The 12,536-nt window shown below is 35.8% G+C and overlaps 2 protein-coding genes and 1 long non-coding RNA gene across 6 annotated transcripts; 1 reads left to right on the top strand and 2 right to left on the bottom strand.

Moving 5' to 3' along the window:
* Window positions 1-415: 415 nt before the first annotated feature.
* Window positions 416-2,193, bottom strand: LOC143579035 (uncharacterized). Of its 3 annotated transcripts, none has more exons than XR_013143384.1 (3): window positions 1,959-2,193; window positions 868-1,003; window positions 416-626 (listed from the first exon to the last, which is right to left on the bottom strand). It is a non-coding gene; the product is annotated as an uncharacterized LOC143579035 (long non-coding RNA). The 3 variants fall into 3 exon arrangements; XR_013143385.1 differs by having other exon boundaries at window positions 862-1,003; window positions 2,010-2,193; XR_013143383.1 differs by having other exon boundaries at window positions 2,010-2,193.
* A 1,451-nt stretch (window positions 2,194-3,644) lies between these two features.
* Window positions 3,645-10,019, bottom strand: LOC143579032 (diacylglycerol kinase 1-like). Of its 2 annotated transcripts, none has more exons than XM_077062447.1 (8): window positions 9,801-10,019; window positions 6,339-7,662; window positions 5,881-6,247; window positions 5,716-5,792; window positions 4,645-4,764; window positions 4,391-4,555; window positions 4,095-4,232; window positions 3,645-3,926 (listed from the first exon to the last, which is right to left on the bottom strand). In XM_077062447.1, exons 2-8 carry the CDS (start codon window positions 7,509-7,511, stop codon window positions 3,777-3,779), a joined length of 2,190 nt encoding a protein of 729 aa, XP_076918562.1. In that variant the 5' UTR covers window positions 7,512-7,662; window positions 9,801-10,019; the 3' UTR covers window positions 3,645-3,776. The 2 variants fall into 2 exon arrangements, with proteins under 2 accessions (XP_076918562.1, XP_076918561.1); XM_077062446.1 differs by having other exon boundaries at window positions 6,339-7,678; window positions 9,801-10,018.
* On the top strand, window positions 9,284-12,207 carry LOC143579031 (threonine synthase, chloroplastic-like). Its single transcript, XM_077062445.1, has 2 exons — window positions 9,284-9,293; window positions 11,219-12,207. The coding sequence occupies exons 1-2, from the start codon at window positions 9,284-9,286 to the stop codon at window positions 12,205-12,207; spliced, it is 999 nt and encodes a 332-aa protein (XP_076918560.1).
* The last annotated feature ends 329 nt before the right edge of the window (window positions 12,208-12,536 follow it).

Here is a 12,536-nt window from a genome sequence, read left to right as displayed (position 1 = left end):
GGATCAAATCTGTTCTGTGCGGCCCGTCTTTGCAGCACGAACACGTTGAAGTAATAGCTAGCGATTTCTTGATTACTTCGTGAAGGAAACGTTTCTGCAAGTTTTTGCCAGAAGTTTTTCCCTAAAGATACCGGATTCGAGTACACAACTTCATGAAACAACTGTTCATCTTCCTCGGTCCATTTGCAGGCAACAATATCTCCCATAGAATCAAAGCCAAGGGCTGAGAATCTTTCACGGCCGATGTTTACTTTTAAATTCTCTCTTGCTTCGGCTATATGTTGTCTGACACATCTAAGAGAACCGGGATCTTCACAAAAACAGTCCTTTCTTCCCTTTCCAGCTGCAAGATCCGTGTTTGCAGTTGACTTTGACTCGGGCATTGGAACGATACAAGTCCCTAAAAACTTTTTCATCAGTCTTTGTGTCGTATGCGCAGCATTCTGGAATCTCAGGAAAATCGGCTTGATAATCGGGTCCCACGGGGACCACTTTTTGAGGAGGGAATCTTAAGAGACGATAATATGCATCGTCTGTCTGAACTAATGTTGTTGGTTTGTCTGTGATCTTGTCACTTTCAAATTGGCGGTCATTTTCAGAAACATCTATTGGGAAATAGTCCTCAGCTAAAAAGAATCATATATCATCGCATGAGTTAATTTAAGAAAATAAGAAGCAAATTAAATGACCTTTGTTTCAGTTGTCTAGTTACTGATAAAAACATTCAAAATTGGTTATTGTCACTTCAAAACAAAATTATTAGCTTAAACGCGCATCCAAACACACCCTAATACATGGTTTGCATCGATAATAATCACGCAAACTATTAAATAAGCAAATCTTTTAACGACCCTCACTCACCAGAACTGCAAGGTTTTTGGAGCACGTCTTTTGAAGGAAACTCCAAACATGAAACTAACTGGTAACTGTTTTCCAATTTCAAGTGTTTGGATGCAAAATCATATTCTTCTTCAGCTATTTGGCGCTTCTGTACCATGTTTATCTGCACAATGAAATACATGTTCATGATCAAGATATTGCATAAAAATGTTCATGATCAAGATATTGCATATGTTATTTAAGTTTGAAATATTGATAAAATGTTATATAAATATATATGTTAATGGTAATTTACTAATTTTCTCTATTGATGTCTACACATGAACACATTTAAGAACAATGACGTGGCAAGAAACAAGAAAGGTTTAAACTTTATGAAAATACCTACTAAAACAAGATTCTTATGACAATATTTAGAAAGTACAACATTCCAATAATGGCATACATATCAAAGAAAGCCCAAAACAATTGTCACGTGCACAAGAAAATAATAATAATAATAATAATAATAATAATAACAACAATAAATTATTATAAATAATAGTAATTATAATAAATAATAATAACAATAATATGTTTGAGTATTTAAAGAAAATATATGTAACAAAAATTACTTATTATAATATGAAAAAGATACTATATGTATGAGCATAATATGTTTAGCAAAAACAAATAAAAAACTTTTTATTAAAGAAAATTTATCATAAATATTATGTATAATAATTATTGTAGTAATAATTCTCAACATATTTTGGGTTTTTATTGCTTAATATGTATAACTTTTTATGTATAAACTATTATAACTAATATTATAATAACAATTATAATTATATGTTTGAGTATTTAAAGTAAAATAAATATAACAAAATTAAAAATAAAAATAAAATAAAATAAAAAAGCTTTTCGTTACAAACCAGTTTTAACAACCATGAAAAAACCCCGGTTTTTTAAAAAATTAATTAATAAAAAAATCCCCAAAATTTATGACGAAACCCTAACCCTAGATCCCCAATTGAAAATTTTCAAGAATTGGCCCTTAATTGAATACAAATTACAGAACGACTTGAAACCCAATAGCAATAAAACAAACAATCGAATGGCCAAAACGACTAATTTACCTAAAAATATTATAGATCTGAATAAAACCGACGAAAAATCAAAACCCTAACCTAGAAACTGAGTCCCGGAACGGCAGGCGTTGAAAAAGAGGTCAATCGAAAGGCAAAGATGTCAATCGAAAGAATCGGTGGGTAATTTGGAAGGATCCGAGTAATTCGAGACTGAATTTAGGGATTAGGGTTAGCAATCGATGAATACAATTGCGCGAGAAAAGGGGGAAAGCGGCGGTCAGCGTTTGTTGTCGCACATGTTCAATTACAATTTAAAGAAAATTATTTTACTTTTTTTTTCTTTTTTTTTAATCTTAAAATTTAATTAAGTATATTTTTATTTATCGTGGTACAAATTTTTTTCTTATAAAAGGAATAAAGAATATTGATGATGTAAATGGATTTGTTTATCGAACAAAAAGTAAAGAGAATCGGTTTATAAACGTCTGTTATGTAAATTATATTTCGACATAATTAGAAAAACATATCTTGTATACTTGTAACCGTTAAAAATGACTTGACCCGTATCGAAATGTATATGTTTGTCCTACATTGGCTTTGGAATTTCTTCGTTTATTTAAATTATATTATAATGGTAAAGGGTTTTGAGGGTAAGAAATGAATTATAGTGTGATATAGTCAAAACTATTTATAGTGTAAGCGGAATATAAACTTCTCAACAAATTCTCTATCAGTCATATTTCTCTTTATCGATAATAGAATAAGCCATACATGGGTTTTGAGAGGGTTGTTGTAATTATATGCTACAAGCCGGAATTTAGGTATATAAAAGGTAAATTTGAGTATCATCGGGTTAACTAGGAGATTAACGAATTTCTATGTGAATCAATATCTAGAAAAAGAAAATTTCCTATCACTAGCTCAAATCCATTAATAGTCTATATTCGGTGCAATTTATTATGGAGGTACTAATGACAAAACAACCCACTTAGGTCTTTAGCAATAAAGTGATAGATTGTCTTACGTGAAACGATTTAGTAATCGATTTATTAACCATGATGGGATAGGATTAGGATATATGTTACATATCCTGAATCAAGTAAAGACTATAGGTTTCTCGCTTGCATTTTTCATTGCAAACAACTTTTTCCTTGTATACACCTAAAACTTAGTTATTCCATTGGACATGATAGACTGAAAACTATTTATTTAAATCTGTTGGTTAATGATTTCAGTTTTACCATTGATACTGATTTGACTCGTCTCTCTAATTTTCGCTCGTGTTTCTCATATGTTTTCATTCTCTCTCATATGTAACAAGCGGATCGATAACAATACATCATCCTTACACACATAATGATAAAACTTGAACCCCTCCACCGGCTTGCTGGCTTTCATGCTTAACATATGATTACATATCCGGAAACTTTCAAGCCAGCATACAACATTTTAGTACACATGGCTCAAGGCCATACACGATTCAACACAAGCAAACTATCAATATTCACAAAATTCATTTATGAAATCATTTCATCACCTTGTGTTCATAACAAGTCTCGGTGGCGGATTCATTAAGGAAGGAGGGTGGGCATAGGCCCATCGTACAACCCATAATTTTAGTGTTAATTGCAGTTTCATTAGTAGATTGTGGCCCAAGTGCCCACGTTTTGTTTACTTTTGTACGCGTGAGTTGAGGTTATGGCGTGTAACCTTAACGGGTTAAAGAAGTCAAAACTTTTCCATTTTATACTTATAATATGTGTTTGTATACAAGTGTGAAAGAAACGCATAATGCACACGAAGAAAAAGATAGCTATAAATATATATATGATTTTCTACAAGTAAAACTCACTAATAGTGCGTGTTTTAAGATAGTTTAAGTGCCATTTCTTGAAGAAGAGTCTTCTTCTGTAACGCATTTATCACCTGCTTTGTTTCAGCATGAGCCAGCACATCAGCCACTATAGCTGCAGCATGACCAAGTGGTTCCTCTGAAGATCTTTTCAGCATGAAAGCCTGTTCAACATCAAACCCAACAAAAGTTCAAGCTCAATATCATTAACTATTAATGCTTTTGGCTTTCATTATTCAAATGAATGTAAGGAATCTATAGAGAAACTATATCCACGACAGTGTGTGTATGTGTGTGTGTGTGTGTGAGAGAGAGAGAGAGAGAGAGAGAACCTGGCCATGATGTGAGATGGTCAACGTACACGGTGATTGCATCCATGGTTCACCGTCTATTTGAACAGGCAATTGAGCAAGAAGCTGAATTTTAATGGTCCGTCCTTGTGCAAGCCTTCGAGCGCGGGAAAGCCCTACCTGGGAATTATTTAAGATACTTCTTAGATTAATATGTAAAACCAAAAAGAATCGTGTTTTCTCATATTAATGTAGTGGCCAGACACACCAATCAAACAGAGATTAAAACTTCCGACACGTTAATTGCATAATAGAACGCATTTGTGAAATAACATTACCTGAAGCTTTCCAAGATGCCAGGTCCCTGATATGCTCACAACTTCAAGCATCCTATCGTGCATAGATTGAGGATCAAAATTATCATAATTATCATCCTCATTCTGCCACAAGTCTACACCACCCATATAACTGCCAATATTGGCAACTAAAACACCCTCAGCATCCTAAAAACATAAAACCATATCATTGTTCAGTACAAGTAATTAATAAATGAAGAGCCGGAATTAAATTGAATGAAAACTATTTAACTAACCTCAGGGACCTTAACATCAACGCCATCTACCTCGACTTTAACTTGCCAAGGATAATCCGCAAATGTTCTATCCATGATAGTTCTAGCACCTTCTCTAGCATACAAAACTTTATTCATAAACTGCAATCATAAATATTAGTTTCAGCTTGGTGAAAATAATTGGATACAGGGAACAAAATGTGACCAGTTGCCACTAGGCCTGCAAACGAATCGAACATTCAGTGTATTGTTTGTGAACGTTCGGTCATTGGTGAGAAGTTCGTTTATTTAATAAACGAACAAATAAGAACAAAGAGTTTGTGCATAGTTAAATGAACGAACATGAACACATGCCTTGTTAGGCATTCGTGAACATTCATTTAAGTCCGTTGTTCAGTAACGAACAAGCATAACTGATCATATATGAACGAACATAATTGAGCTAAAACAATATAATAGTAAATGTAAAAAAACAATGTGTTGGGCCTAAACATTTATTATAATTAGAGTACAATGTAATGGGCATATAGCATTTAAATAAAAATATTAGCGTATGTAAATGAAGAACTTAAACAAACATAAGCTAACGGACATGCATGAACGTAAACGAAGAAACTTAATGAACGAACTTAAATGAATGCTCATGAACATAAAGTCCCTGAGGTTAGTTAAATAGTTTTAGCTCAGTTATGAATGAACATATATGTTTGTTCATATATATTCTGTTATGTCCGTTCATATATGACTATTTGTTCAGCTATGTTCGTTCGTTCGTGAACAGTTCATTTACAATGTTAATGAACAAACATGAACGAACACGAACATAAAAAACATGTTCATTTAATAGTCTGTGTTCTAGCATTTGTTCATTTAAAGTTAAACGAACAAACCCGAACATGTTCTGCTCGTGTTCATTCGGTTTGTTTGCAAGCCTAGTTGCCACTTAAATATATATTAATATGAGCCAATTCAGCCGCGTGCAATTACATGCGAATTTCTAATATTAATTTCTTCTATCAAATTTAAATAAAGCACATGTTCCAAGCCTCAATGGCTCAATATACATCTAAGATAATAAAAACAAATGCACACCTGATTGTAAAATTTTTCTGGATTCTCCTCCCTTAGATTGTGGATTTCTAGAGCAACCTTTGCATCACATCCAACACCTACAGTAACATTTTTCAAGAGCCGTTTATATGATGATTAATATACGTAATTATAACAAATCAAGTATAGTAATCAGATTTCACATACCAAGATAATTATTCATAAATTTCGGGGATCGAAGGTGTTTTCCCTTTTGGTTAGTTATAGAAACCTTCCAACGATCAAGAAGGGTTACAGCAGCATGTTCTATGTCATGCAACATTGTGCAGAGACCACTTTGTTTATCTACTGATCCCAAACCACCTCCCCAACCTAAAACTCTTGCCAGGTCATTTCCAGTGCCAGCTGGCAGGATAGCGACAGGTGGTGGAGAAACAAAATTCTGTTTTTCAATCGCGTCCAGTACCCATCCCACTGTCCCATCACCACCAGATACAAGAATTCTGAAATGAGGTACTTTTCTAAATAGATAAAGACCAGCTTCTGGCCCCTCTGTTGAACTCAACTCAAAAACCTGCAAAATTTAGAGCATTTGTTCGGATATAGGCAAAACACAATAGTTTTTATAAAAACAATGAACACGAATCTCGTTATGATCCACTGACCTGAACAGGGTTCAAGAGTATATTCATCCGTATCCTGAGAGAATCACCTCTTTGAGCACCACTTTTCTTGTTAATGAAGACTAAAAGAGGCCTTGCATCTGGACCCAAATCAGTCAACTCATATTTCTGTTTCATTCCTGCTACATAGGACTCGATCTTTTTACTATCTGATAAGCTTCTTTTGAAACTCAGCTTTCTACCAAACTTGACCGCATCACCATCTTGGTGTTGGCTTGTACCATTCGTTTTCGTGTTTATGTTCTCATTGTAGTTTTCCTTCTCTTGTGCTATATTTGAAGCATCATTTGCTAAATGACTATCGGCGGTGCTTTCTGTAGAAGATTCCCTTACATTATTATTACTACTTCCCACAGATACTTCACTTCCTTGCTTATTTTTGTTACTTTGGTTCCTAATACTCGCACGCACAGTAGATGCAATCTCATTAGCACCATGAGTAATGGAACTCAAGATTCCACCAGATGAGGTCCGTCTCAACTCCTTAACATGAAGAGGTGACACAATCAACCTTCTAAACGGGCCCAGATCACAAACATCACCTGTGTCACTATAAAGACTACTATGACAGTCAACATGAACCAACCGTTGACACCATAAGCAGCACCATATTGGTGAACCACCAAGGAAAGAAGCACTACATGGCTCTTCACAATGGCTGCAAAACGAGATTTCATCAGGTTGGTCAACCACCTCGGTCCACCTGATAGCCCATAGGTGCAGGACATGACTAGCCCCAATCATAGATACACATTTACAATCTCTGTGAGCCTTTCTTGAACAACTGAGGTGAGCTACAGCCCCACATATTCTACAACGGTTAATATGTCCAACAGTCTGAGAGGATGAAACTGATTTTAAGCACACGCAGCAGTTTAAGTTTTTCGCACGGGGCCCAGAATCTAGATACCATGTATGAGCAGCTAGAGGAACCTTGTTTCTTAACTTAGGATCCTTCTTTTTTCTTGCAGTAGCTTTCATTACACTTAGACTTAGGTCTCTTCTCCATTGGAAAGCAGTATATACAATAGTTAGGATACCAATAATGCCAGCAACAAAACAAGAGATGATGAAGACAGGTGATTCTGCTAATTCAGATGGATTTTTGTTTATCCATGCTGGAGGCAAACTCTCAGGCTGACTGTAGTCGTCCATTCTCTAATTTGGGGTATTATGCATCTAGAAAGTTCAACTCATGCTCACATGCAAACACACTTTACACAAATGATGATGGTCTTCAAAAGTTAATCTGGAAGCATATAAACCTAGACTTTATGATGATAACTTAACAGCCACTATATATCACCTACAAAAAAATTTAACTGTGTGTACATTAGGCAGGTTACAGAAAGATAGCAAATCTGAACACAATAATGAAACGATACCTAATGCATAAATTTCTACACCCATGTCTCTACTTATGTCACAACTCACAACCAAATCACCCGGTTAAAGTATGATTTTACAATAATTACTACCATAGATGTGGAGTGTTTCATTCAGATACAAGGTAAATGAAAGAGTTCAAAAGAAATGAAAACTGTATTGGCAAGTAATACTTATGTGTACTGAATAACTGAAAATCATATCTAGATTACAATGAAAAAGATAATAATAAAGCTAACCAACTTATGTAAATAATTTAGAGGAACTTGAAAACTGTATTGATAGAATAATATTTTTATGTGTACTAAATTATTTAAAAACAGATCTCGATTACAATGAAAAGGATAATTTAAAAGCTAAAAAACTAATGATCATAATAAAACGTTACTAACTATAAGACTGTGTTGTGGTGACGTGGGGAGCACCAATCCCTTCCTCATCATCACCATCTCCATAGCCAGACCACAACACTCCCTGGGCACCAAACTCCCCCACCCCCTGCTTGCCATCCCAGTAACGCCCAAGAGGGCTATAAAAGGTGGGGTCCACCCATTTCAGCCAATCATAACTTTTTTTTTTGTTTTTTTGTTTTATTTTTTTGTTTAATATCCGGTTAAACCACAACGCCCTTTTTAAAGGGTGGGTCAGTTAAAGTGGTGGCGCTTTAACTAACCAAACCACAACACTCAGTCTTATAATATTCATACCAAAGATAGAATAATTACTAAATTAAAGATAAATGATACTCGTAATAATAACAATTAAAGATAAATGATAATAATAACTACAGCAGAAAACAAAAACTGAGGTAATGCCTAATAATAACCTAACACTGCCAACACAATCATCATAGAACTAACCCCCTGGTAGTAGTATTATATACCCCCGTCCGATCACCAGAACATAGCAGTAATTTTATGTTTTGAATTACAAACACAGTATCAAATTATCTGTAAATAAACCACAACAAATGCAATTCAACAACAAAATTCTACTTTTCTATCACTAAACCGCGAATCTGAATCTTCTTTTCCCCAACACGAGACAAAATTGGAGCCTTGTATGGGAATATCGTTTAGGCTCATCGAGCCTTGTTAATTTTAAATTTTAACTCTTTTGGACTTCTATGTATTAATTTCACACAGCATAACCGAGCTCGAGCGGAGCTTAGGCTCATCTAAGGATTTTCTCAAGATATATCTAATAAAAGTATTTAAAAGTGTATATAAATTAATAAATATAAACAAGCCAAGCTTGAGTTTGAAAGTAGACTCACAAGCCGAGCAAAGCTTTTGATATAAAGCTCAGCTTGGCTCGGCTCGTTCACACCCCTAGTTAGGGGTGTGCGTGGTGCAGTTCGGTGCGGTTTTGGGCTAAAACCAAAACTTCGGTTTTTATATATTTTGAAACCGTTGGGTTTCGGCTTTTACGGTTTTGGTATTCCGGTTTTTGTTTTGGTTTCGTTTCGGTTCGGTTTCGGTTTTTTCTGTTTGCATTTGAGCTTGAGACTTTTAGACGGAAAAAAAAGTTGGCCGAAAATAATGAATTTAGGTATAAATAATTTTGTTAATTGTTAACTACTAGACTATTATACATTAGGCAAAAAATATTTGAGTTACATATTCATTAAATTCTTATAAATTACTTAAATAAAAATAAATAAAAAAATCTAGGAATTCGGTTTGGTTCAGTTTTCACTACATGCAAAACCAAAACCACAACCGTTAGTTCGGTTATTAAAAAAGCATAAAACCAAAGCGTCGTTTCGGTTTTTTCGGTTTTAGATCGATTTTTTCGGTTTCTAGCACACCCCTACCCCTAGTTTTAAGTGTTAAATAAAGAACCCTAACAAACACAGTAAACAATAACTGAGCCACAAAAAATGAAATTGAACAACAAAATTCTAGGTTTGTATCACTAAACCACACATTCAACTACTGTCACCATTATTATCAATATTAATCAGCCTGTTTTCCTCTAAAATCCATCACAGACTATTACTAACAACATAATTAATCACAATCATGATTGAAACAATAAGACGAATAGAATACTTACAAAGCGTTGGCTTCTGTGTGTAATGATCCGGCAAGCAGAAAAACCCTAGCTGGAAACAAGTCTTGAGGATCACGCAATCAGCATAAACCACGGAAACGTCGTCGTATGATAGATCTGTATGTATGTATGTATGTATGTATAGCTTCCTTTGCGTTTTAGCTATAATAATATGTTTCGGAAAAAGAAGATTCAGATTCGTTATGTGGGCGCGAGAACAGGAGATTAGACCCCCGGGTAATACGTGGCGGTCCCGTGGCATGATTTTGATATGTCACAATAATAATAAGTAATAATTATGGAGCATGGGATATTTGTTACTATTAGTCGATTGTGTCTCAAAAAACCCCTCAAGAAAACGATGTGTGTGCCTAGTCATTGGATTTTAGTAATACCAACAAATCCACATTACTCTTTATCACGTCATGCCTTCTTTTTTGGTCGGCATGTAGGGCAATGGCTCCATTTGTACGTGATAAAGCGTCATAGGAGACTTGCACAGTGCCCAGCCCCAATTAGGTTGTTAGCACTCACTGCTCGGTTGTTGTCCCGAGTGATAAATGTGCTTGAGGATTTGAAACAAGTGTTAATCGAGGCCCGGTACCCAACGCCCCCTGGCCTCATAAATAACTTGGGGACAATGCCCCTCTAACCTAAGTGGGCCTGTGGAGGGTTTGATGATTCGTCATCGTCGACTAAGCTAGCCATCATTAACATGTCATGTTTTTCTGAAACCTTATAATAATAATAATAAGAAGAATAATATACAAATATAACACTCTATTGTTGATTTAGTCTGTATTACTATCACCGAACCTAAAAGTTTTTTTTTCTTTTTTTCTTTTTTACTAATATCATGATTTCAAGGTGTTTATTATATGGGTGTACACGGTTCGGTTCGGTTCGGTTATTAGCATTAACCAAACCGATCTGTTATCGGTTTGGTTTAATTAATTTCGATTAATAACCAATATCAAACTTAGGCTAAAATCTGCTTAAAAATACATGAAGTGAATACTTAAATACATGAAATGAGGATATAATTACATGAAATGAAGATATTAATATAAAAAATTGATATATTATTATATGAAATGGAGATACAAATACATGAAAATCGTAGTATTTTACTATTAATACATATAATACATGAAATAGAGAAAAAAAAAGGACTATTGGTTTTTATTGGTCCCAAGTATTTCATTTTTGCCAGCGCTGGTCCCAACTATCACTTTAACTGCCAACGGTCCCAACTTTCACACATGTGTCTGCCACCAGTCCACGACTAACCGAGTACTAACTCCGTTATGTTTTAGATGACGTGTCCATCCTACGTGTTAAAAAACCTTGACGTGGCTGCCTGCGTGTATATTAATAACAAAAAACCCTTCTCCTCCTTGAATATATAATAATATCAGCAGATGACAATCGATCGTTATCTCCAATCGATCGAGAACCCAATCGATCAAGAACAACCCAATCGATCGTCTACCGCTCACGCTCCGGCGGCTTACTCGACGTCCAAGACGACATCGAAGCGTTAAAAGCCTTCGACGGATCCTACTGGAAGTCTTTATTCGATTCACGCATCGGCAAGACCACTTGGCCATACGGGTCGGGTGTCTGGTCCAAAAAAGAATGGGTCTTGCCCGAGATCGATTCCGACGATATCGTATCGGCTTTCGAAGGTAATTCGAATATGTTCTGGGCCGAAAGGTTTGGGAAACAGCATTTGGGTATGAATGATTTGTGGGTTAAGCATTGCGGGATTAGTCACACGGGTAGTTTTAAGGATTTGGGTATGACTGTGTTAGTTAGTCAGGTTAATCGTTTGCGTAAAATGAACCGGCCCGTTGTCGAGGTGGGCTGCGCGTCGACCGGGGACACGTCGGCCGCGTTATCGGCCTACTGCGCGTCCGCAGGTATTCCGAGTATTGTTTTCTTGCCTGCAAACAAGATTTCCATGGCGCAGTTGGTTCAGCCGATTGCGAATGGGGCGTTTGTGTTGAGTCTTGATACGGATTTCGATGGGTGTATGCAGTTGGTTAAGGAGGTTACGTCTGAGTTACCGATTTATCTAGCGAATTCGTTGAATAGTTTGAGGTTAGAGGGGCAAAAGACTGCTGCGATCGAGATCTTGCAGCAGTTTGACTGGGAGGTGCCGGATTGGGTTATTGTTCCCGGGGGTAATTTGGGGAATATTTACGCGTTTTATAAAGGGTTTCATATGTGTAAAGAGTTGGGGTTGGTTGATAGGATTCCGAGGCTCGTGTGTGCGCAGGCTGCTGGGGTTGTTCTTGATCGATTGGGTTCTCGATCGATTGAAGATATCGATTTGGGGATTTGTATTAAATTGTCATCTGCTGATATTATTATATATTCAAGGAGAAGAAGGGTTTTTTGTTATTAATATACACGCAGGCAGCCACGTCAAGGTTTTTTAACACGTAGGATGGACACGTCATCTAAAACATAACGGAGTTAGTACTCGGTTAGTCGTGGACCGGTGGCAGACACATGTGTGAAAGTTGGGACCGTTGGCAGTTAAAGTGATAGTTGGGACCAGCGCCGGCAAAAATGAAATACTTGGGACCAATAAAAACCAATAGTCCGAAAAAAATACTTGAAAATATGAAAAAAAAACAATAAAGAGTTCGGTGTGGTTCGGTTAATTCGGTTTTCGGTTATTTTGGTTCGGTTTTAGTTAACGATTCGGTTATTGCTCACCCTAGTTTATTA

The sequence above is a fragment of the Bidens hawaiensis genome, unplaced genomic scaffold (assembly GCF_021521415.1).
Source record: "Bidens hawaiensis isolate Kalapana, Puna unplaced genomic scaffold, B.hawaiensis_p1.1 tig00029587_1, whole genome shotgun sequence".
Lineage (NCBI taxonomy): Eukaryota > Viridiplantae > Streptophyta > Magnoliopsida > Asterales > Asteraceae > Bidens > Bidens hawaiensis.
Note: the sequence above shows the minus strand (reverse complement) of the source record. Positions and strands in the feature narration are given on the sequence as shown.